This window comes from Terrapene carolina, unplaced genomic scaffold (genome assembly GCF_002925995.2).
Source record: "Terrapene carolina triunguis isolate 2854851 unplaced genomic scaffold, T_m_triunguis-2.0 Scaffold23, whole genome shotgun sequence".
Taxonomy (NCBI): domain Eukaryota; kingdom Metazoa; phylum Chordata; order Testudines; family Emydidae; genus Terrapene; species Terrapene triunguis.
Genome location: NW_020664374.1, coordinates 29,555,504 through 29,582,486, shown reverse-complemented (window position 1 = coordinate 29,582,486; position 26,983 = coordinate 29,555,504). Strand labels below are relative to the sequence as shown.

At 44.3% G+C, this 26,983-nt stretch overlaps 1 protein-coding gene across 1 annotated transcript in view; it reads left to right on the top strand.

Moving 5' to 3' along the window:
* The window catches only part of LOC113406192 (cilia- and flagella-associated protein 47-like), a 691,445-nt gene that overhangs the window by 624,189 nt on the left and 40,273 nt on the right, over positions 1-26,983 (top strand). Inside the window, exon 58 of the mRNA XM_029910955.1 lies at positions 15,827-15,998. Within this exon, the coding sequence (XP_029766815.1) occupies positions 15,827-15,998 (172 nt within the window). The remainder of the gene's footprint in view (positions 1-15,826; positions 15,999-26,983) is intronic.

Sequence of the window (26,983 nt, the reverse complement as noted above, 5' to 3'; positions counted from 1 at the left end):
CGAAATGCCCTGCGAGCCCTGGCCCGGCGGCGTTCCGGGTCTTCGGCGGCATTTCGGCGGCAGGGGGGCCTTCAGTGTTGCCGAAGACACGGAGCGACTGAAGGGCCCCATGCCGTCAAAGACCCGGACCGCCGCCGGGTGAGTACAAGCACCGCAGCTCCCCCGCTTTGTCCCAGGCCCCCATAATCCTCTGGGTGGCCCTGCTTGTATCAATTCCCTTCCCTGCTGGTATGATAGATAAATGAGTTTATCCAGCACTTAATTGTTTTGTGAGTTCAATGGGTGTGTGGTCTTGTCCATTGTTGATTCAAGGCTGTCACAGTCATGAGACTGAGCAGACATGTCTTGATACTGGCACAATTCCTCACCACTCTTGATTCCCACCTTGGTCACACTTGCCTGTGTGCCATAGTAGTTTTGTTTAAAACTTAGGAATTGTATATACTTCAGCTGTCTGAATTTTCATTTGATCCAATACACCAAAATAATAAGCATAGTTGCCATTACAATTTGAAATATCAAGACTACCACTCGGATGCAAAATTACATTAAAGAATCCCTTTGCTGTGGGAGACCATCCCACCATCTGTGTTTGGTATCACTTTTTATACGTTCAATTACTAATTCAATTTTCTTAGGCCTGGTCTACACTGGGGGGCGGGGGGGAATCGATCTAAGTTACGCAACTTCAGCTACGTGAATAATGTAGCTGAAGTCGACGTACTTAGATCTACTTACCGTGGTGTCTTCACTGTGGTAAGTCGACAGCTGACGCTCTCCCATCGACCCGCCTGCGCCTCTTGCCCTGGTGGAGTACCGGAGTCAACGGGAGAATGCTTGGTGGTCAATTTATCGCGTCTAGACTAGACACGATAAATCGACCCCTGCTGGATCTATCGCTGCCTGTCGATCCAGCGTGTAATGTAGATATGCCCTTAGTGGAAGTGCACAGTAATCATAAGCCTTTGTGCATTTTTCTGAGCATTTTGTAATTGTTTTTGTTGCTTAACTAAACTTATGTTTAATCCTACAGGTATTGGGTTAATTCTTTTTTATATATATGGTATTGATTTTTAAATTCTTCATTCTCAATTTTGAATAGTGTGCGCTTGAAATCGTAATCAATCACCAAAGTAATATTACACAAGTATTCGTTTTTATAAGGGTTATGAGTTACATTGTATATGTGATTCACTTTAAGCAGTGTAGTCCAACTTCTAATAAATACACATTTTCTTCCAACATATACAATTGGCTAGCACTTATATCATTTAAAGAGGTTATTAAGGGTTTAGACACAGCTTCCAAATGTTGTCCTACTGAATTTAACTTATTAGCCAATACCTCTTCATCTATACTGTTCAGTATTCCAAGCCCTGTACCTGTTCCTCCTAATATTGTATCCATCAAACTTCTTTTCTTTCTATCAGTAGGAACTTTTATTAAAAGTTTTTCCATCAATTTCTTCCATCCTTCCACAATGTAAAACGTATATTAGACCTTTAGTGGGTTTTGCCTCAAAACATCCATAGGATCTAAATCTACCATTACTTTCTTTAGGGACTATCTAATTAAACCTTCTGTATTGTATATTTCATTTTTCTTGCTTCTTATTGTTTTATTCAGCATTCCACAGTATCTTTGCTTTTATATACATCATACAATTCAATCTTTTTATAATATCTATAACAATGAGTCCTCTACTACTGACTCCCATATTTGCTAAACCAAATGACACATTATCTATTAATCTAATACCTATGTTGATGGACAGAGGAACACTTAAGGGAATAGGTATCTGTTCTCCCAATAGTCCCGTAAACATATACATGTCTCATGACATATATTGTATAATATCCCCATCTACTGCAGTATTCATCATTGAAATCAATGATCCAGTATCCATATAGTAGTGTTTCAATTTCTGCTTCAATAATTTGGATTGGAACCATCGGTCTCATATACTGAGCTAAATATATCTGGGACACAATTAGTGGGGGAGTTCCCTTTTCTTCCTTAATCCCACTTTCTTCAGCCGTATCTTTCATCCTCTGTCGCATTTAGGCTTATAAATTCATCTATTGGCGTATCTATATTTAATAAATCTCTTATTTCTTCATCATCCATTAAATCTCCCGTTTCCTCTTCCTCCATATTTGGAATTTCCTCAAACCAAGCTGCCATTTTGTTTATCTATTCTACTCTTCCCTTTTCTTTCTCAATCAAAATAAAAAAAATAAAAACAAGTCACTACTTTACTCGTATGTACATATATTTTATAGATAAAAATTTTCCTTTATTTTGCCCATAAGATACTTCTGTCTAAATCTATTGAATATCTTAGTGCAGTAAGGATGTCCATACCTATTATTCCGAGTCCATTTTGCCCCCAGATCATGACTCTGAAATGTAAATTACGTATTTCCTTATTCCCTATACTGTCAATGGGATTGTTATAGGAATCTCACTTTTTATCCCTAATACTCCTTGTACGTCAGCTATATCTGAGGAGATGTAGGGTAAAAAAATCTGAGGGTTTATATATGTTGTTTAACACAGAATATGGAGATCCCGTGTCTAGATAACCTGATTGACATATTCCCCCCCCCCATTTATGTTAATTGTAATGACTGGTCTTCCACATTGATCCCCTCATAAGGGAGTTATGACGTGAAGGGTTTGTTCTTCCATTTGGTAAACAACAGCTTCCATTTGGGAAGATTGGTCGACCCTCAAACTCTGACTAGTCAGTTCCAGAACAGTATCCAGTCCAATAATTAATACTTCTGCTTCAATTTTTCCACATTCTGCCTTATTAGTAGTCCAGACCTCTTTATACTTTTGTGCAATCTCCAATACTGCTGGCCAATCAGGCCATTTTATTTCCTCAACGGCCTTAACAGTAGCTAGCCTTTACCCTGCTTCAATAACAACTGGCTGCAATTCATCCTTTACTTTATTAGAAGGCATTTCCCACAATACCTTATTTACTAGATCGATTATTAAGCCAAGATTTTTCAATATATCAATTCCTATTATTCCTTCACAATCAAGATCCATTAAACCAAACTGTTCTTTTCCTTGCTTTATACCTAATTTAAAGTTAAATGGAGAAATAAATGGCACTCTACTCTGTTTCATTAAATCCTTGCAATTTTCTTCTGGTTACAGGGGGTCCAAATAAATTCTTATTCTTTGTGCTTATTAAAGAAAATGTGGCACCAGTATCTATCAACATATTTTGTCTGAACGCTCCCTTATTAAATTTCACATATACAGTGGGTCTTCCCCAATCATCTGTTTGTAAATGTGCCACTAAATCAGCATGCTCTTCTACTGATATCAGGGAGATGGGGGTGCTTGGCCTCCCTAGACCTGAATTTTGGGACTAGATGAAACTGTAGGCATATTCCTCTCATGATTAGCTAATCTCTGGAGCAATTCATCAGTAGGCAAACCATCAATTCTGTCTCTAGGTTAATACTGTAATAATTTTTTCCATACCAATTCCTTCCTGGATCACCTGCCCTTTGTTCATATAGGACCATTCTCCTATTTTTATTTTCTCCTCTATTTAATTCTACTTTATTCTGTCTATTTTGCTAGTTTCCCTGTCCCATTGGACCATTATTGGAAAAAAGTTATTACTGACACCCTTTTAGATGTTGCTTTTGGGGGTGGCATCGTTTCCCTTTGTATTTCATACAATCTTTTTGCCTTTTCTTCTGTATGATGTAAAGGAGTCTGAGCAGGATCATCAGAAACCATTGCCATTCTAATTGTTGGATCAAATCCCAGCATTAATGCCCTTTTAAATTGTGGAGAATCATATATTATTTGATATCCTAGTGGGATGATTCCAGAGTATCTATATCAGTGGTGGGCAACCTGTGGTCCATCAGGGTAATCCACTGGCAGGCCGCCAGACAATTTATTTACATTTGCACAGCCGCCCATACCTCCCACTGTCAGCAGTTCGCCGTTCCCAGCCAATGGGAGCTGTGGGAAGTAGCAGCCAGTTCAGAATTCTACATGTTACTGCCAATTTTCAGTGCTAAAAATTATGCTTTAAGAATTTAATGAATAAAACTGAAATAATTTTTACAATAAGCAACCAACAGTAGATAATTGCATCAGAGTCCTAATGGGGTTTGATAATTTCATGCTGACCAAACTGTACATTTAATTAGCCTTAATGGTTAATTGAATTTCAGCATGTTAAACTGGCAGAGTTTAAATTTGAGAACTTTAATTTGTTCTTTACAAAAATGTTTCATTTTTTGAAGGGCAAATATTGTTTTCTGTTAGCAACACAGTTTATAGAAGACTGGGATAACATTAAATTTTTTGAACTGGAATACGTGGTTGCACTGTGAAAAAAAGCTTCAGACGTGACCAAGATAATCAATGTTGGTAGTGTGTATCTGGACAGCACATTCTGTATCTTGGATACCTAAAACAAAACCACAGGTACTACTTGAAAAAGAAACTACTACTTTTCTTTTCTTTTTCAAAACAATGGCAAATCCCAGGAGGGGACTGATGAATTTTGGGGAGATGGGGATTATAAATAACTAGCACGCTTCCATCTGATTTTATACATCACTCTATGTTTCTGCTGTTTCCTTACTCTTATGAAGAATCTAGGGTGACCAGACAGCAAGTGTGAAAAATCGGGACAAAGGGTGGGGGGTAATAGGAGCCTATATAAGAAAAAGATCCCAAAATCAGGACTCTTCCTATAAAAACGGGACATCACCCTAGAAGAATCAGACTTTTGTAATTCTTAAAAATCAGTCACAGTTATGCAAATTAGAACTACTTTCTAGCACCCAAGTGAATTCATACTCAGATAATATATTTTAAACTTTCAGGAAACCAATTACTCATCTAAATTCATCTGAAGTGATTGATTCAACTTCACATAAGTATAAGAAGTCAACTCAGATACACAATCAGAAATTATATCAATCCTTCCTGCAATTACTTTTTAGAAACTAAAATAAAAAGTAGCTCAGTAACTAACACAAACATATCATTTACCTCTGTAGCCAGGAACTCTTTCTGAGTAATCTTCCAATGTGGTTCAAATCTTTTTAAAAAAGGATACAGCTGGTGCTAGAAATGATAAACTAATGAGTATCAGGTAGGGAATGTAGTCAAGAATATAAAAAAAGGACCAAGTAATAAACTAGCTAGAGAAATACACAGCAAATCTTCATGGCATCTATAAAATACGATAATGTCACTCTAAACTGTTAACTCTGAAAATAAACACTAAAGGATAAAGAAGAACCAGTAGATATAATTTACTTGGGGGGCAAGGTATTCTCCTACAGCTTAATACCATTGCCAAATAGGGTTTGGGAAACTCCCAAGTCCTCACTGGTAGAGTTTCCTCCAATTTCTTCTGCTCAGGAGAATGAGGTTTTTCATCCCAATGGAAGTAGTAAGAGGTTCAACCTCTCCCTCCGCCCCGCAAAAAAAAAAAAAAAAAATCCATATTTCTTCAGAGATCTGCCTAGATTTTGGGAGAGTCACCTCATATTGATACTGTCAATAAACATAAATATATACCTAGAACCAGCAAGACCAAAATCCGTTTGCATTTTATTTTGCAGAACTACTCCTATCATCCTTTCTTTTATCATATCTGGTTCTTGAATATCCACTGATAGTGCCTAAACCACCTCCCCTCACAGTTTATTACACACTCCAATTACTCTTGAAGTTAAGTACATTTTCCTAATATCTGCCATATCTTCAGGTCAGTGCACCCTGTCATCTCTTCTGCAGCTGTGGTTGAAGACAGACTCATTGGATCTATACTCCCTTCTTTCATTTACAATTTTAATTCTGTGCCCTTTCCCCCCCTCCATTTCTCGCTAGCAAAATATGCTCCCAGTAACAGCCATGTTAAACTTTTGAACCTGCATTGTTCAGCTGGTTTTGCAGTTAGATAAAATGAAGTTGCCTACCTCTAATTAATTTATCCCAGTTCCACAATTCCAATATGAGTAAAAATGGCAAAAAAACCAACAACCCTGTTTTATGAAGAATGCAAATAAAGTTGCATTGTGCAAACATAAGCTGATTTGAAGCTTTGCACATGTGGCTAATAATTAAAATGTTTCAGATAAGCAGCTGAGTATAATAGTTTAATAGAATCACCACAAGGCACTGGATGAAATTGCTACGCTGCAGCATTGCTCTTGCTTAAGCTAGTTTGGAAAAAAACAGGCTTGTATATAGCAAAATTCTATTAATCCAAATCATTTATATTAAGAGCTTTATTTGTGTCAAAAATAACACAAGTGAATTGCCTTTTTTGTTCTTAAAAGTATCATTGTTTTCCCACAAGAAGTAACTATACACTTAAAAGATTAATCAGGCTTTTATCAGTTTCTATCTTTGGCCCTCTTTGTAAACTTCTCAATTATCAGTTTAGCTTAAGGAATTATTTTCCAATTATTGGCAATACCCAAATCAAGAATGCATCACAAAAAATAAAACAAAATAACAACCCTTAAAGTGCAGCTCAACTCTGAAAAGTTTTTATGTAAAAATGGCTCACCTTACTTGAAAGATCTGCTTCCTGTGTGTATTCAGAGTCATTTTACCTCTTCTCGATCAGAGCCAATACCGTTATGGGCGAGTGAGTTGGATTATTTTCTGACTCTCACATCATCAACAGATTTGCTAGAGTTCCAATCACAAGGTGATGTGTAAGCTGGGAACGAAACAGGTTGATTTTCAGATGCCAAGGTGAGTTTATAGGCCTGACACTTGTACATTTACTTCTAAAGGGAGAAGATTTGAGAGACTAACCTGAAACCGCACAATACCATTTTTAGAGTTGAACTGCACTTTGAAGTTTGAAGGTGTTTTCTAATCTATGTTTCTATTTTAAAAACATATGTGGCACTAAAGAAATACTCTCAGGTCTTGATGATCCTAAAAGCACTGGAATAAATTGCCTGGGCAGGTTGTGGAATCTCCATCACTGGAGATTTTTAAAAGCAGGTTAGACAAATACCTGTTAGGAATGGTCTAGATGATACTTGGTCCTGCCACTAGTGCAGGGGACTGGACTAGATGACCTCTCGAGGTCCCTTCCAGTTCTATGATTCTATGAGTCTATGAAAATCAGACCTCCATCACCTTTGTTGTAATTTTCAAGCATGTGTATACATATTGGATGATTCCTTGACTCTGACTGTGTTCCTGGGAGTTTTACCAAGCTGTTACATGACAACAGAGCAGACAGGCAGAGTGGAAGAAGAACACAACATGTGTATCCTGCACTCTTTGAGTGAAAGCCTGGGCCTGTTGAAATCAATGGGAGTTTTGCCACTAAGTTCAGTGGGGCCAGGATTTCACCTTCTATCTTCTGATGTATCCATCACCTTAGTATTTAAGTAGTCATGCAAGGTGTACACGTAAGCCAACATGAAGAAAGCTAGCACCCTGGTTCTCTCACCAATAGCTCACAGGGCAGAGAAGATAAAATTTAATAGAATTTCAGGCTTGATTTTGGGGAGGCTGATTGAATTTTCATACTCAGGAATGTGCTTCTTTTTAAAGGATGTTTCAATTTATGCCTATCCATCTTAAAAATGTCTTTTTAATATTTTAACATTTATATGACAAATTCGGACAGATCTGTTTTAAATGTAAGGTTTTAATGTCTCCTTAATGTTCTTCAAGTGCTCGCATATGTCCCTTACACTAGAGGCGTGTGTGCGCGTCTCGTGGACCAGTGCCAGAGAGTTTTCCTAGCAATACCCACAGAGGCAGCCCCAACCACATCTTGGCTCCTTGTGCTCAAATGCAGCATATAAAGGGCAGAGATGCCCCACTCTGCCCCTCCTTCAACCACCAATGGTAAGAAGGAACTGAAGTATTCCGTGTTCCTTGAGAACAAAGTTCTTGCTACTTATTTTGCCTAGTGGTACTGTTTTTCTTTTGTTATTTTGATATTTTCTTTTTGATTTTCTTATTTTTATTATAATTTTTCTGGTTTGCTTCTTTTTTCCCCTCAGGCAGGCCTCTCTGCCTTGCCGAGTACCAGGGGAGCCTATGCCACATAAGAGACAGCTTGGTACACAAACTCGATCTGCCAGGCTTCAATTCAGGACAAAAAAGCTGTGGGAAGAACACCTTCAACACATTCTTATAAAGGCAGCCCTTACACTAGCATCTGAACTCCTCAGTTGTCCAAGGGAAGCTCTTCAATGACCCCTTCCCAGAGCCAGCTTTACTGGCGGATGGGGTTGCAGGAGATTCTTGTCACCGGGACTGTCTTCAAGGTCAAAGACTTTGGAGTAATCATGTTCTCTCAAACATAAGAAGTCGGTGTCAGACTCTTTGAAGACCAAAATGTGGGTTTCCTCCACAGATGGTCATGCTGGTACCCATGATAGAGCATGCCCTTCAGCTCACCATTGCCTGGATGTGACTCATACTGATAGACCTGAGTCGTTAACTCTGGTACTCTCCCAGCAGCCATCTCAACTACTACTTCACCATCTGTGACAGATGAGACATCTCTGATCACAGTAGGACAGCCACTAGTACAGGTACCAATAACGCCAGAGGCTGATGCAGTGGACAGAGACTTATTATGCTTTTCAGTGCGCCGCTGATCCAGGGCGAAGACCCTTGGTTGGCATGAGTGCAGGTACCACACTCCTCGACTCTGGTACACTCTGCTGTGAGCCCATCAACCATAGGGGTCTGGTACTACTTTGTCATCCTCCACTTTGGTGTTGACTCCACCTTGTTGCATGGTACCAGCAGCTAGGAAGGGTAGAGCCTGGGGTTGGGACATGTGGGCAGCATAACTGGGGCCCGGTACTGTTCGTCTCCTCATTAGTCATACTGGGGACAGAGTCTTCACCTGCAAGTACCAAGAGACCTGTGATGGTCGGTACCGATCAACCTATGATATCAGTATACTGGACTTACCTCAACCCCCTTTGGAGCAGCAGCCTTTGCCAGTATCATGGCTCCAATCCTCAGGAGGTTTCTCCCTTGCCTCCCCTTAATGTATCATCCTTATTAATGGATGACGCTCTGGTATTGTCAGCATCCTCCTTGGCACCAAATGACTTTAAGGTATACCAGGAACTCCTCACAAGAATGGCTGCTTCTCTTTGTACACAAGTGGAGCTAGTGGAGGAAAATACCCAAAGCCATCATGCAGCCTACCAAGACTCTGTGACAAACCACTTCTTCCTTTCCACCTGTGGCCCAATGGACAGAAAGTGAATACCATGTTCCATCCCAGGGTTTGAGCAGTTCTGTTACACCCTGTGCCAGGCTCATTAGTAGTGGTTGCGGTGAAGGAGAGGAGTCATCAATGCTGGGCTAAAGCTAACCCTAAGGAAAAGATGCAAAAAAGCTTAATCTCTTTGGGAGAAAGATGTATTTTAAGTTTATAGCTCCACATGGCTAATAACCAGTCTTAATTCCCAGATATGACTATTTTAATTGGGAGGCAATCTCTCAGTTCATGAATAAACTGCCAGAAAGTTCTAGGGAGCAGTTTCAGTCTCTTGTTGCAAAATGTCATTTGGTCTCTCAATCAACTCTTCATGCTTCCTTGGACATGGCATTGCTGCTACCAGGGCCATGGCTAGGGTAATAACTACAGGCTGTTCTTCCTGGTTGCAGTCCGTGGGGATTCCTAGCGGCCTGCCTCTGCCAGAGAGATGTCCACATGTCTCATTACCTGGATGATAGGTTGTTTCAGGGTCACTCCAGACACCTAGTAGAGACCGCTATCAATCACATGCTCCATCTGTTCAGCATTCTGAGCCTGAAAATAAACAAAGAAAAGTCATCATTATTGCCTCTAACAAAGAATAGAGTTTATTGGAGCACTCCTGGACTCGACCTCTGACAGGTCGTTTCTGCCTCTTTCCAGATTCCAGACAATATAGGACTTGTGTGTGTCCCTCAAGGATCACCCATGAACCAAAGTAAGGAATTGCCTTAGGTTCCTAGTTCACATGGCTGCCTGTACACACGTGACCCCTCATTCCAGGCTTCTCCTCAAAGCACTGCAAGCATAGCTCAAGTCAGCGTGTTTCCCTCAATCACCACCTGGATAAGCTGGTATGAATCCTCGACAGGGTGTTGTCATCTTGGAGCTAGTATATATGCAGGAGTGTTCCCTTCTCTCCCCTTATCCTTTCTGTGATTTCAGTAACAGACACTTCAACCATGGCTTGGGGAGAACATCTGGGCAATCTTCAGGTTCAGGGTTTGTGGACTGCCTGCAAGGCCAGGTTACACATCATTGTCCTTGAGTTGTGCATGATATCCTGTGCATGTCAACAGTTCCTGCCTCATATTCAGGCCAAAACTGTTCAGGTGCTCATTGACAATATCAATAGTAATATTATGACTAAGCAGTACCAGATGTCCTGTGGACTCAATAAATTAGGGCTAAGGTAACATCTCCAGCATACTGGAGGAATGTGTCTAACTCTGACATCTGTAAAACTGCTGCATGGAGTTCCATTCACACTTCTAACCAATGGCCATTTCTTATCTTAGGAGAGAAATCAGAGGCTTGTTGTGGGAGAGCAATTCTCTAATTTATGAAGTACTGCTCAGCCTTTTTCCTGGGACCTGTACCCTGTGGGTCACTCTACCAAGAGTGAGGATCTACTAAGATAATTCCAAAAGGAAAGGAAAGTTGTTTGAGTACATTGCTTCTCACGCCTCCTCTTCTGTTTTGTCTGAGTCCTCCAAAGGCATTCTGAATTGATGGAAAAGCCCAACAATTACTTTTCTGCCAGAAAGCTCAGAATGTCTGACGACAATATGTACTCTTAAGAGTGTGGCTCTATAGAGGGAGTATACTCTGAGAATTCTAAATAGAGGAGAGTTCCTTTACCCTGTATTGATCTACGGCTCTGATAAATCAAATAAAATGTATTGGCTCAGATATCTTGGGCCAGATCTGGCCTTTTAATCATTTGAGTTGTTAGTTCAAGAAAGTCTCTAATATTGATAGATTTAACAGGTACAAAAGTGCACATTTCAATCAGACATTCTCACAAAGCTTGTAAGGTTTGAGAAGTCACTCCCATACAGAACTCATTCACTTGGCATCTCTTCAGCTCCCAGGATTTTTGCTGAAATATTAATAGGTGAAATAGCTTCTGACAGATCCAAGAGAATTCATCTTTATCCTTTTTAAAATGACATTCTAATCAGAACAAACTCAAGATAGTAAGTGGAACGAGCAATGCATGACGTAACTTTCATCTCTTCAGAATCCAGGTTTTATGATCCTTTTCAGAAAATATAACTTTTTAACATCACAAATAATGATGCGTGCAGGATTGCAAGTAAACCCGGCATCAGAAAGGAACATTTCTTTTAAAAAAACAAAGATTTCAAAAACGACATAGAACAAAATCAATTAAGATGAACAGTAAACTATATTTACGAATAATGTTTCAACAGAAATTATATTTTTTTCTAAATTGTCACCAGACTCAGAAGCCTTAAAAATCCTTGTCTATTCAATACAAAAGCAGTACTTCGGTCAGTAATTTGTATTTATCAAATAAGAGAAAAGATTATAGGCAGGGTACTTTATTAATAAGTCAAAAGTAACAAAATAAAGGGAAAGAGACCACTTCATTCTATTAAATTCCTAAATTCCTATTACATATTCAAAGAACTTTATTGTCCAATACCATGCTTCTTACTCAGAGCCAAGGAAAAAGCAAAAGTAGCAGGGCCATATGGAGAGCTGAGCACCTTGCAAGACTCCATTTTTTAGAGGAAGAAACTGAGGCACAGAGAGGTGAAGTGGCATTGCCAAGGTGATACAGTGGACCAGTGGCCGAACTAGGGATAGAAAACAGACCAGAGCTCTGTCCACCATGCTGCCTTTCAAAACAGGGATGGATTACTTAAGCTGCATTTTCATGTTGGCTGCACTGTGTTACAATTTGAACTAGCTAAAGTGGCTGTTGTATTAGGCAGTAAATAGGGAATAGTGGTTTTAAAAAGAAAAATAATTGTGAATGATTATAGTTAATGTGACCTTTCTACACCAGGTGTAAAATTTTGATAGGTAAAAACTGTGAAATTGTTTGACATGGCAGTACTTTAAAAACCAAGGCAGTTTTCTCTCCTGCTGCTTTATTCTTTGACCATTTTAATCAAAACTGGAATCTTTAAGAGCTCAAAGAACTTGGATCATTTGATTTAGTCACACAACGTGGACAATTTTCTGGTGATGATATACAACCTTTTTTGCCTGTAGCAGCTGCCACTTCATTTAGGTAGCATGTGTGTCACGGAACTGTCTAGAAACAAATATTAACATATTCACGGAGGGTTTCCATAATATGATAATATGGTAGTCTTTAGGGTTTGCAGCTCTGATGAAAATCTAATTACATTTTTCTGTTTTGAACAGCCGTAAATTAGATTTGCAGTGCAGATTCACAACCAGCTAGGGGACTGGCATAAAGATGCTTTCAAATACTTTCATTTGGCACATATAAATACATTGTTTTTCCTCAAGTGTTGTAGATATTAAAATATTTTAACAGAATACCTAATATGAACATAGAACAGGTTATAAAACAGTTAGCCCTGAGCAGAAAAATAAATATTTATCACTTGTGAATAAAAAGACAAACATCATATACAAATGTGGAAAGGAAAACAAATAAAAATGTTTTCAGAAGCTGAAAGCAGAATGTAATAATCAATTTACCAGCCACAGCATTTTCTTCCTAGCATCTGAACTGTTTGAACTATAAAACAGGCATCCTTTGTGCAGTATTGTGTGATTTGACTGCCGAAAGAAACATCTGTTCAGCAGTCGCAATTTTGCCTATGCGGTAGGCTTCAAACGATGTCCTGGTTTCTCTCCCCTCCTAAGTTAATTTTTATGTCTGAATCTCCAGGTTTTGGCATTTGTGTAGTGGAATGACAACAAGCCTTGCACTGTCTCTCAATCTGAGTGCATCACCTCGACTCCATACTTATCAAGGGATCAGACTGAAAAGGAACAGGAAATTATATTCATACTTTAATGTCCAAGTGTGAATTACATGGGGAGAAGGAAAAAATGATGCCAAGAATTTTCTCATCGATAGCAAAATCTATATATGTGTTACTTGGGAGACCATATATTTATATGACAGCACATTTATAATTGAAGTATAGCATTTGGAACTACTGTATTATAATCCTGTACAAGCATTCTGTACTCAGCATATGAAAGCTGCTGGTAATGGATGCACTGCATAGCAACATAAAATCAGTTAAGCATATATATGATAATCAAATAACAAACTGATTTATTTTGCAGGCATAGGGGAATTGTAGAATTAAAAATGCTTACTTAAAGAGGCACTTTATCCACCCCAGCTCTCATGAACCAAGCGCATAATTGGTTACAGGGTGGGTTACAGGGCTTTTACCACCAACCAAATAACAACTTAGGGTAGACTCTTCCCAGTCTTCCCTATGGACTCAGTTCAGTTGTGAAACTTCTTTGGCACCTGCATAAGGGAGGTGGAGTGACAGAGGCCACAAGGATGAATAGGGGACACCTCAGTCCTCAAAGACTTCAAGCTCTTCCCTCTCACGAGCACAAGGTCCAACTGCACAATCCTGGGTCTCATTTAGCTCTGGAAGCTGGCCCTTTTAGCTTTTACTCACACTGGTCACTAGTTCAGGGCCATTGTATCTGATATCCCTGTGTGTTATCACTGCCCCTACCCCTCCCAAAATTATCCTGGCTACCTCACGGTTCATATTTTTCCATATCCTGTCAATGCAGGCTGGCTCAATGGCTACCCGCCAAACTCGTCTTTCAAGCGTCTCCGACCAAACCAATCGAGTGTGAGGCCATAAATGCATAATCAGCTCATATCCCTCTAATCCTTAAATTTAAAGCAGTGCAACTTGCAAGATCATTTTTGTCCAGGCAAGTAATCAGGACATGTGGCTATAGCTCAGCCCTCAAAGAGTGCAGCAGGGGCGTGTGCTGATTCCAACTCATACCCCATCTGCCACACCACCAAAGGCAAATGGCTTCAGCCTTGAAGCTCGGATACGATCCACCTATTGACCTGGCTGCCCGCATGTGGTCCCAATGCATAATAGAATGTCCGTGGATCTGGACCCCAACCTTCTTCCCAATGTCTCCTACAATTGTAAATAACAAGGTCTGTGTAAACCCTGGCATGCCTAGTGATGGCCAAGTCCAGGAATGCCCACAAGCCTGAGTGTAATCTTTCCAGCACTCCATGTTGCCCGTATTAACACCCTTACATTATCCAGCTTCTCCCTGGGTAGCTGTGATAAACCTTGCATTTGGACTAACTCAGTTCCCAAATATGTCAACTTCTGTGTTGGCCCTTCTGTCATTTCAGAGCCAGTGGGACACCCAAGTGTGCACCCATCCTCTGAAAAGCACTCAATAGATGGGCACATTTGCCTGTTCCCAACTTTCCTGCAAAGAGAAAGTCATCAAGAGAATGAACCACCTATGTAAGCCTGTTTTCCTCACAGCCCAATATTCTAGCATTGTAGTAAACTTCTCAAAAGCTGAACAAGAGATGGAACAGCCCATTGGCAAATATCAATCCAAACAGTAATACCTTCAAACTGGAAACAAGTTAAAATCCTTGGGATGGACAGAGAGCAACTGAAATGTAGACTTAATGTCACACTTTGCTAACTGTGCGCCTTGGCCACATCTCTTTATCATGGCTACTGCTGTATCAAATGAGGAATATCAAACTGAACATAGATTAAGATCAATATTGTTATTAATAGAGGGGCAGCAGGGGTAAGGCACAAGGTGTACTACTCTCTGTACTCGCTCTTAGTTTTTTTTCTGAATCAAAGCCAGAGGCAAAAGCCACAGGTCCAGCATTGGTGAACTTCCAAAGGGACCAGGTGCCTTTTTGGCTGCTACTGCCTCCTGAATTTTTCTTTGAACTATATGGATCTTAAATTCTTTGCCTGCACTTGTCTCTCTTTCCTTCATATTGGATCTGAAAGCCAAATAAAAATCCACTCCCAATATAATTCACATCTTTTTTGCTAGGATAGCCCAGAAACATGGCCCTTAATACTTCTAATTTACCTGGATCAGCAACATACTTCCCCCTTATTCAATTATTTTCCCCCTTAATAGAGCCCAGGGTACACAGTGGATTCTCATAAGGACAGGCTGGTGTTTTTACCAGTTGTAATAGGTGCTTCAAGATGTTCAAATGGTTAATCTTACAACATTGCTTCATGGCCTTTTAATAGATTCTACAGTGGTTGAGAGAAGACAGGTTGCGAATGACAGCTTTGCTATTTTCAGTACAGCAACTGCTTCTCTGGTTGGCAGCAAGCACTGACAATGATGTTCCAAATGAGGGATATTTGGATAGTACCCTAGTGGCATTAGCAGCAAACAGCATCATGCTCTTCTAACTTACTTTTGTCTCATTAATTAGAAATACCTCTCTTGCCTGTGAAAAGTGGTAACCAAAGCATTGATCATCAGAGCAGAAGTATAAGCATTAAGCTTCTCCTGACTGATTTTTCCTTTTTTTCCTTTCTCTTTTTGTCTGAGATTCACCACCCCACCAATGGAAAGTAGTGAAATTCCCTGTTCAACCAGAAGGCAGAGGTCTCCACTTTTAGATACTTACCCGTTTATTAATTGATATATGTTATACCCAATACCAAAACACATCTTTACAATTATAATCCTGTTAGAAAGAAGAATGCTTGCATTTAGAACATTCACAAATTGATCTTCTGTGCTTGTTTCATTTAGGTTTTTCTACAACAGATGAATTTCTGTATGAAATTCAATATGAATCTAATAAAGTTAAATCTCAGCTAGAGTCTTCAGTGGCTATAAATCTGGTGCAAAAAGATCGGGATGCAGAGTCCGGGATTATAACACTGACCTTCAATATCGTATTTGCACCTAACAAACCAATGAGGTAAGTCTCTGTTCCTGAACCTCTAAAGCATCCATATCTGCTATGAGACTTACTGGAAGTAGTGGGCGCAATATATTCCTTTGTCTTTCCACTCCTGCCCATATGTCCCTCTCTCTGCTCTGCCTCTCTCTGTTTTTCCTCTAACAACAAACATTTGGGGTGTGCTTACTTGCCCTTCTCCATTGTGATGCTCTGATATTAAAACTGCCAGTGGCTCATCTTAGACACGGATTGGGAAGGTTCTGTGAAGTTGTTACTCTGGTTATGCATGTATCACTGTACTAAGTAGAGTGGAGCACTGGCAATGGTACAGCCCTAGCAACATCAACTAACAACTTATAGCAGTATCAAAATCCAAGTCTCATGGCAACCAGAGAAGCCAGGAGAGACCACCTCTCTTGGAAAAGTGTCCCTATGGGTTTTTAACATTTGTTTTAGGTCTGTCAAGCGATTAAAAAAATTAATCACGATTAATCATGCTGTTAATAATAGAATACCATTTATTAAAATATTTTTGGATGTTTCCATATTTTCAAATATATTGATTTCAATTACCACACAGAATACAAAGTATACTGCACTCACTTTATATTTATTTTTTATTACAATATTTGCACTGTAAAAAAGAAACAAAAGAAATCGTATTTTTCAATTCACCTAATACAAGTACTGTAGTGCAATCTTTTTATCATGAAAGTTGAACTTACAAATGTAGAATTATGTACAAAAACTAACTGCATTCAAAAATAAAACAATGTAAAACTTTACAGTCTACACGTCCACTCAGTCCTACTTCTTGTTCAGCCAATTGCTCAGACAAACAAGTTTGTTTACATTTGTGGGAGATAATGCTGCCCACTTCTTATTTACAATGTCACCTGAAAGTGACATTGTGCACTTTGTATTCTGTGTTGTAATTGAAATCAATATATATGAAAATGAAGAAAAACATCCCAAATATTTAATAAATTTCAATTGGTATTCTATTATTGTTTAACAGTGTGATTAAAACTGCTATTAATCGCAATTAATTTTTTTAATCGCAATTGATTTTTTTGAGTTAATCACGTTAGTTAACTGCGATTAATTAACAGTCCTAATTTGTTTTAAATCGGGGTGAATCTGGAGCCCTGTGATAAAGGGAATTCCAAGAAACTATGGGTATTTACCTGTTCCTTGGTGGCCATACCTAGTGTGGGGTGCAGTACTCTGGAAAAGCCTTTGGACTGGATAGCTGGTATAAGAATCCTATCCTTGGCTTTATGAATAGAAATGACCTTCAACTGCACTTGAATATTGAACTTTGCCCTTGAATACACAAATGAGGCATCCACTGAATTTGACTATAAGTGATTGAGCTCACTAACAGTATCTTTTCATACATATCTCATTTTAAAATATGATTTGATCAAAACCTATTTGTCAACAGGAGAGATGGTTTGATAAGTTCAGGACACATGCTAGGCTAGCCATAAACAAAATATAGCAGAGATCAAGGAAATTTAACAGAGGAGCAGCCACTTTTCATTTATTATATAAAATGCACTTAACCTTCTCACTGATATCATTTAGATTTGAGAAGTTCCTCTATCTCTAGCATCTGTTTGTACCTAAGACCCATAAAACAGTGTGTAGAAAGGTGGGGGTAAAAGTAGTTCTTCTTGGAGTGATTGCTCCTGTGTATTCCACCGTCGGTGTGCATGCTCGCCACGTGCACCGGTGCCGGAAGTTTTTCCCTTACAAGTACCCGTAGGAGGGGATCACTGCAACCCCTGGAGTGGCGCCTCTATATCACGCTATAAGGGGAGCTGCGCTCTCCCCACACCCTCAGTCCCTTCTTGCCACCAGTGAAAGTTGTCGGAACCTTGTGCTCCAGTCTTGCTGTAGCCCTTCTAGTAGCCTTAGTAGTACTCATCTTCTCCATAGTTGGATAACTTCCTTAGTTAGTGGCCTGGTGTGGGGCATGCCCCGTGCCCCAGGCTTCAAGTCATGCGACTCCTGTCGCAGTTCTATGCCAAGAAGCGACCCGCACACTCAGTGTCTTTGCTGCTTGGGTGAGACTCACATAACCGATCGCTGTAAGATCTGTAGGTCGTTCAAGCCTTGAACGAAACGTGAGAGAGATACCCGGCTCCGGGTCTTGCTAATGGAATCTGCTTTGGCCCCGGCACCGGCGCGCCGATCGGACTCGGCACCAGGTGCCTCATCCTCGGTGAGGAGCGAGGCACCCTCCACCAGTCGGCACCGCTCATCCGCTAAGAAGCAAGGGAAGACTCAGCGGCGCCAACACAAGGACAGAGGTGAGGCCGGACCCGAGTTGGGAAGCCCACGATCCCCCTCGGGACCAAGACCTCTGACTCGTGCCGAGCGGAGTAGTCCGGTCCCGTCTGTGCGTGTGTGCCTCTCCCACAGTGAGAATGCTGTCTATGCCGGAGGCTGCACAGGCCACGCGTGACATCCTCTCCCTTCTGGTGCCAGGTGCGCTGCCCGAGACAGGCCCCCGGTCCCGAGGGAAGCCGCCGTAGGGAGCACACCAGCCCTCCCTGGCAAGGGACAGCCCGCATTCCGAGGACCGTGCGCCTCGTTGGACGAGGTCCTCCCAGAGCTCACGTCAGCCCTGTACTCCGATCAGACTGGCTGACTCACCCGCGCAGGAGTCTTGAAGGTCCTCCACTCCCCATCGGGAGCGCACGCTCCGAGACAAAGGGCGTTGACGCTCCTCTTCGGATAGGAGCTACAGGAGCAGATCCCGATGCCATCGTTATGGATGCTCATGCTCAAGTGCCCGCTCTGCTAGACACCATAGACCAGGGGTCGGCAACGTTTGGCACGCGGCTCGTCAGGGTAAGCACCCTGGCGGGCCGGGCCAGTTTATTTACCTGGTAACGTGGCAGGTTCGGCCGATCACGGCCCCCATTGGCCGCAGTTCGCCGCCCCGGGCAAGGGATGTGCTGGCCGCGGCTTCCCGCCGCCCCCATTGGCCCGCAAGGGTGCTTACCCTTGCGAGCCGTGTGCCAAACGTTGCTGACCCCTGCCACAGACGGAGCTCTCCTCAGGCGTTATCGGCACCGAAGTGTCGAAGCTACAATCGCTGGGACGACTATGAGAGCAGCATTTCAGTCGAGTACTGCTCCTCATCGTTGTCGAGGTCCAGTTCTCGAGGCCGGCACTGGCACAACTGTAGACGCTCCCGTCGCTCCTACGGCACCGTGCGGTCAACAGCAACCTCGGCCTCGGCACCCAGCCGCCCGTCCCCGAGCCACACCGGGCCCCGAGAGCAGCCTGCACCACTCGGCACCCAAGCCAGTCAGTGGCAAGGGGCACCGTGGCAGGGCCAATGGTGTCAATGGGCACCGTGGCCGCACTTGCCTGCCCAGGTGAGACCGCGCTCGGTAACCGGGGCATCTCAGACCCATTCGGCATCCCCCCCTCGACAGAGTCAAAAGTTGACGGGCACCGAACCGGCGGCACTGGGTCCGGACTCGGTCTTGGGGGTCGAACCAGCGGCACCCCCCGACGCCCTGGTAGCCGGACCGGCCCCTTTGCCGGCACCTCTGTCCGTTGTACAAGAGGACTTTAAGGCTCACCAGGAGCTCCTCAAAAGAGTAGCCTCGAATCTCCAACTCCAAGCTGAGGAGATGGAGAGCCGTCGGACACCCTTTTCAATGTTCGGTCTTCCTCGGCACCGGGCCGTGTGGCCTTACCCCTTCACCAAGGTCTGGCCAACATATCGACTGCCCTGTGGCAGACCCCAGCTTCCTTGGTGCCCATCTCCAAGAAAGCGGAGAGAAAGTACTTTGTTTCTGCTAAGGGACATGAGTACCTGTACTCCCACCCGGCACCTAACTCCCTGGTGGTGGAGTCAGTCAAGCATTGGAAACGCCACGGCCAGCCTGCACCCACCCCCAAGGACAAAGATGCCAAGAGACTTGATTCTTTTGGCAGGAAAGTTTATTCCTCTGCGAGCTTTCAACTTCGGGTGGCAAATCACCAAGCCCTGTTGAGCCGCTATGATTTTAACTTGTGGGGGTCTCTACCGAAGTTCGAGCCTCTTCTCCCAGAGCGGGACAAGAAAGAGTTCAAGGCTCTGGTGGAGGAAGGGGCAGCAGCGGCGAAAGCAGCCCTCCAAGCCGCATCGGATGTGGTGGACGCGGCAGCCCGTTCTATGGCGTCAGCCATATCCATGCGAAGGGCGTCATGGCTTCTCCTGTCTGGTCTCTCTGCAGAGTCTCAGTCTCTGATGCAAGACCTTCCCTTCGACAGGAAAGCACTGTTTGCGGACCAAACCGATGTTCGCCTGCATGGGATGAAAGACTCCCGCACTACCCTGCAAACTCTGGGCCTATATGTCCCGCCAGCGAAGGACAAACCTAGGCTGCAGACCTCCACTCCCCCCGCTAGGGGTAGATATGAACCCCCTCCTAAGTGACCGAGGGAGCAGAGATGCAGGTCTCAGCGTCAGTCCCGCTCAGCCCCGCGACCAGGCCCCTCAAAGGGCAAGAGGCAGGGGAAGAGGCAGTTTTGACTCTTTGCGGGGGGCCACTGGGCCTGTTGCCACAGATGCCCCCCAGTTAATAAAGTTTGTGTTCTGCAACCGTTTATCTGCATTCCGAGTGCAGTGGTCCCATATAACGTTGGACCAGTGGGTCCTCAGCATGATTTCCAGGGGCTACACGTTGCAGTTCACCTCACCACCCCTCCACTACCCCCCGCCCCAGGAGGACCTCGGGGACCAGGAATGTGCCGCTCTCCTAAACCAAGAGGTGGCGCGCCTTCTCAACCTAGGTGCGGTGGAGAGGGTACTAGTGGAATTTCAGGGGAAGGGATTTTACTCCCAGTACTTCCTGATCCCAAAGGTAAAAGGTGGGCTCCGGCCCATCCTCGACCTGCGGAACCTCAACAGGTTTATGGTCCGCTACAAGTTCCGCATGGTGTCCCTAACCTCCATCATCCCTTCCTTAGAACCGGGGGATTGGTTTGCGTCCCTGGACCTCCAGGATGCATATTTCCACATCCATATTTTCGAGGGCCACAGGCGAAGCTTCCTGGTAGGGCGGGACCATTACCAGTTTGCGGTCCTCCCCTTCGGCCTTTCCACGGCCCCCAGGGTTTTTACCAAATGCATGGCAGTGGTGGCAGCCCACCTCCAGAGGAACGGGCTGCAAATTTTCCCTTACCTGGACGATTGGCTCCTCAAGGGCAGCTCCCAGTCCCAGGTGCAGACCCAGATGCAATTCCTGCTGTCTGGGCCTTGTGGTGAACGAGGCCAGGTCCACGTTGGTACCAGCCCAGCGCATACATTTCATAGGGGCTCTGCTAGACTCAGTAGAGGCCACAGCCTCTCTTCTCCAGGACAGATTCGAGACACTCAAAAGTCTCGTAGCCTTGGTCATGACCTTCCCCATGATGACGGCAAGGGTGTGCCTTCAACTCCTGGGTCACATGGCAGCATGCAGGTCCATGGTGCGACATGCCAGGCTCAGAATGAAGCCCTCCAACTCTGGTTGGCCTCCCAGTATTCCCAGTCCAGGGACAGCCTGGACAAGGTAGTCACGATGCCACCCAACGTGGTGGCCGCGCTGCAATGATGGTCCCTCCCGAGCAATATGGTAAACGGGATCCCCTTCCGGGAAACCCCTCCCTCACTAGACCTGGTGTCGGATGCCTCGGGCCTGGGCTAGGGAGCCCATATAAGGAACATTCAAACCCAAGGCAGGTGGTCGACCTTGGAATTGTCTCTGCACATAAACGTCAGGGAGCTCAGGGCAGTGCGCCTGGCGTGCATAGCGTTCAGTCTGCACCTTCGCGGGAAGGCGGTCAGAGTCCTCACGGACAACACGTCCACGATGTATTACATCAACAGGCAGGGGGGCAAGCACTCCTCGGCCCTGTGCCAGGAAGCTCTGGACCTCTGGGAGTTTTGTATAGCCCACGATATCTCCCTACGGGCCTTCCGCCTACCTGGCGCACGCAATGTCCGTGCTGATCACCTCAGCAGGGTGTTTTCCCACCAATACGAGTGGTCACTCTACTGGGAGGTCACCCATCAGCTCTTCCGAGGGTGGGGAGCTCCCCGGGTCGACCTCTTCGCTACAGCTCAAAACAGACGCTGCCCCTAGTTCTGCTCCAGGGCAGGGGCAAAAAGGGGAGCGATCTCGGACGCGTTCCTCCTCCGATGGTCAGGCCAACTGTTCTATGCCTTTCCACCCTTCCCCCTGATAGGCAAGGTTCTGCAAAAAATAAAGGCAGACAGGTCGAGGGTTATCCTCATAGCCCCGGATTAGGCCTGTCAACATTGGTACGGGACCCTTCTGCAACTTTTAGCGGCCCCCCTGCGGAGGCTGCCGCTTCATCCCGACCTCCTCTCCCAGGACAGGGGATGCCTTCTCCACCCCAACCTGGCCACGCTCCACCTGACAGCATGGCTGCTCAATGGTTAAACGAGGAGGAGGGAAGGTGTTCGGAGAATGTAAGACGAATTCTGCTGGAGATCAGAAAGCCGTCCACACAGCGGACGTACCTTGCCAAATGGTCTAGGTTCTCCAGGTTGGCGAGGGAGCGGGGCGCCTCCCCGTCATCCGCATCCCTCCAGCTTATTCTCGATTACCTACTGTCCCTTAGGACCCAAGGGCTAGCTCCTGCCTCTGTCAGGGTTCATTTAGCGGCCATTTCGGCCTTCCACCCCCCGGTGCAAGGTCAATGGGTGTTCTCCCATCACATGACCTCCCGCTTTTTAAAGGGCCTAGATCGTGCTTTCCCGTATGCCAGGGCCCTGGTCCCGCAATGGGATCTGAACCTAGTGTTATCCCGCCTCATGAGTCCTCCCTTTGAACCCTTGGCCATATGTTCCTGGTCTCACTTGTCATGGAAAGTGGCTTTCTTGGTGGCTATCACCTCAGCCCGTCGCGTCTCGGAGCTTAGGGCCTTGACCTCGGAACCCCGTATACGGTTTTCCACAAAGATAAGGTTCAGCTTTGCCCACACCCCGCTTTTCTCCCGAAGGTGGTCTCCGCCTTCCATATGGATCAGGACATTTTCCTACCGGTACTCTGTCCTAAGCCCCATTCCTCCAATGAGGAACGCTGCCTACACACGCTAGACGTACATAGAGTGCTGGCCTTTTACCTGGACCGAACCAGACAGTTCAGGAAGTCCTCGCAACTATTCGTTGCGTCGGCCGAGCGATTGAGGGGGCAACCGGTTTCCACCCAGCGCATTTCCCGCTGGATCACCTCGTGTATACGCACGTGTTACGACTTGACTGGGGTTCCCCCACCGCCTATAGTGAAGGCACATTCCACGCAAGCTCAAGCCTCGTCGGCCGCCTATATAGCCCACGTCTCTATCCAGGACATATGTAGGGCTGCCACATGGTCATCTGTCCACACTTTTTCCTCGCACTATGCGATCGTCTCCCAAGCAAGGGATGACGCCGGGTTTGATAGGGTGGTACTCCGTCCCGATAACCTTTAAACTCCTACCCACTTCCATCAGATATAGCTTGGAGTCACCTACTGTGGAATACACAGGAGCAATCACTCGAAGAAGAAAGGACAGTTACCTGTCTATTCCACATCCCGCCCTCCTTCCCCTCTGTCGGAGTTGTCAGGCAAGAAGGAACTGAGGGTGGGGGGAGCGCGCAGCTCCCCTTATAGTGCGATATAGAGGCGTCAGTCCAGGGGTCGCAGCAGTGCTCCCCTCCTACGGGTACTGCTAAGGGAAAAACTTCTGGCACCGGTGCACGTGGCGAGCACGCACACCTACTGTGGAATAGACAGGAGCAACACGTCTTGAAGGACGCCAGTTACGAAACAGGTAACTGTCCTTTTCTGTATCAGCTCAGTGTCCATAGCATTTATTGAATCATCTGACAAGGTACGGCAAAGCAAGGCACAAGATACCCACCTCACACTGTTAAACCTATTACATCCCTAGTTTCTTCAGAAGCACAAGTCAAATCTCAAATATTTGGTTCTAATAAATTAGTTTAACACACTGTGAACCATGGCCCAGATCTACAAAAGAATTTGGGATGCTAAATTGGGAGTTAGGGGGCCTAAATTCAAAATTGTAGGTGCCATGAGAGCCTCAAAACCTTGCCTGTGGGGCCCAATCTGCTAGGTGTTCTTAAAGCATGCCTAATGCCACACAAAACAGTTAAGTGGGGGAGAGGAGGGGACCGACTCCCTTGTAACCTTTAGCCCAGATGTTAGGGAATTCACTTGGGATGTGGGAGACTCAAGTTCAATTCCCCACTCTGCCTGAGGAGAAGGGATTTTGAACATGGGTTTCCCACCTCTCAGGTGAGAGCCCTAAGTACTGGACTATGGAGTCACTCTCCGGATCAAAGCATATGTACTTATTTATAAATAGTGGAACAGCTTCAATAGGAGAATCACATCAGAATCTCCCATAATCCAGTAGTTCAGGCATTTACCTGAGAGGTGAGAAACCCAGGTTTAAATCACATCTCCTCAGGCAGAGGGAGGAATTCAAACGGGGGTCTCCCATATCCTGGGCAAATACCTTAATTGCTGCACTACCGATAATAAGGGAGATTTCCTCTTTCCCTCCATCTCCCCCCACTGGTCGGTCGTTAGGTGTGCAATGTTGTCGCCCTGGCAAGAACAGCTTAGGTGCCTGATTCCAGGGAGAGGATTCCCGGCTGTGGAAACAAAGTGGAGATAGATGCCTAAGTCTGGGCTGGAAGAAGGGACCTAAATCCCTGAGAAGGACAGGGCAAAATACACACCCCTCTCCTCAGCATCTGCTATTGGCTAGCTTAGGTTGCTCCCCAATTGGTGTGCTGGCTTTTGTGGATCCCATTCTTAGGCACCTATCTGTGCCCATGCACTGTATAGGCGACAGTGACGTAACAAAGCTCCAGAGGACTCTGGCATCAGGAAGGGGTCCCTAGCCTATTTTTGCACCAAAATCTAAAATGTTGCTTACATTTACCATCTTGGAAAAACAGAACATATCCGTCTTATCCATAAATACAGGAACACAATATGCAAGCTATGTACACACCAAAAAAAAAAAATCCATTTATGGATTTATACAAAATTTAACCAAAATCATTGTTTTCCCACCCTTTGGTTTGCAAATATAGCAACTGTTTTTGATGTATCAACTTTTCTTGCTGATTCAATTTCTGCGGAACGAACTGCTAGTCTGGTCTCCAAAAATCAATCTTGTGTGTGATATCACCATAAGATAGAGCCCCCATATTCAAACCCTAACATTTTACCAATAACTGTTATCTAAGTGAAAATTTGCTCAACAGCAATTATGAGACTACACAAATTAGTAATAAATACACACATTATATCAACATAAAACATGGGCAACAGCTTTTATATGTCAAACTTTAAGTAGCAAGGCATATCAAAGCACAGGTGTAGTTAGTCAAAAAGCCCCAGGGCTTGAGTCATCACTGTTACTCCAGTTTGAAGCTGGTGCAACTCTACTGAAATTAAATTAATGAAGTTACACTGCTGTAAAAGAGGAGCAATGCAATGGGGAATCAAGCCCCAGATCTTTATATCTCAACCCATAATTTTGCCCATGGGAAAACTTGCAATTTGAGTACAAACAGAATTTGCTTTGCATTCACAAATCACAAGGCTGGGCACCAAATGCAAACAAGTGTTGTCACAAATATACAGCCCACTTTGGAAAATCAGATAGGATGTTTTTCTAAGAGATATGATCTAGGATTTATTTTGGGGAAGTTCTGTGCCCTGTGTTACACAGGAGGTCAGACTGGCTGATCTGGCCTTAGACTCTATGAATGTATGAAATGTGGGCTCTGTGTCACAGACACCAAACACAAGGATCCATACAGCCATGCAATTAAAAAAAAAAATCCACAACACTATTGAAACAACTACATCCTCAGCACTTTTCATAGATCATGGTATCTAGTCCACGTTACACAACTATCTAAGTCAGGCACTTATGGTATGTCTGCTTTCATATCATAGGAATGTTACCTGTCCTAGATAAAGAGCCAGCCCTCACTAATATCTGTAACATCTCCTAAATACTGCTAACTAACACACACACACACACACACACACACACACTCTCTCTCTCTCTCTCATTCTATTTGGATTTGGTTCGATCCTTCCACATATGAGGAAAGATTTACTGGTATGCTCCAGCTACTTTTGGGCAACTCCATAAACCCAATTTTACTGGCTGATCAGACCAGATTGACAATGGTTCTCTATTGTCAAAATGTTGTTTAGGAGCTAGAGTGCACCAGTAAATAGCCTAATTAGGAGAAACAGATTCTAACAGAGAAAAGAGATTAATTCTGATCAGAGGCTGCTCAGCAAAGCATCACCCCACACATGCCCCACCCCACGGATACCCCTGGAATGCCCCTCCCTTCCCACATATACCCCAACAACCTTCTACCAGCCCCTCTTATCCTGACAGCCCCCACATGCATACCAGCAGCCCTGACATACATCCCACTCACCACAGCTCCCAACAGCTCAGCCCCACTGGCCACAGCCCCAAACATCCCCCACTCACCCCAGAATCCTGACCCCAACACTCGCTAACATAGCCTATTCCACCCACAGTCCCCACAACTCACCCCTCCACATCCCCCACTTGCCCCAACCCCTCAGAGTCCATAGACCTCAACATTCCCTACTCACCCCAAAGCCCACCAACAGCTCACACCCAGCCCCTCACCCCCTGCCCCAGGACTTTCCTGGCCACTTAACACCCCCATTCTGCCAACTCAGCGTTCTGCTCCTGGATTAGGGCGGTTCCTCTCGATCTCAGCCGTCCAGCAGCTCCGTTTGCTCCATCACCTTTTCCCATATTCACACGGCACAGACCAAATTAGAGCAATGAGTGGCGTTGCAACCTGGTGCCTATCATGAAGGCAGGGTGGGCGGGCCAAACCTGAGTTATGCTGCAACCTCATGGGCCAACTTGCAATGTCACTCACTCAAATTTAGCCC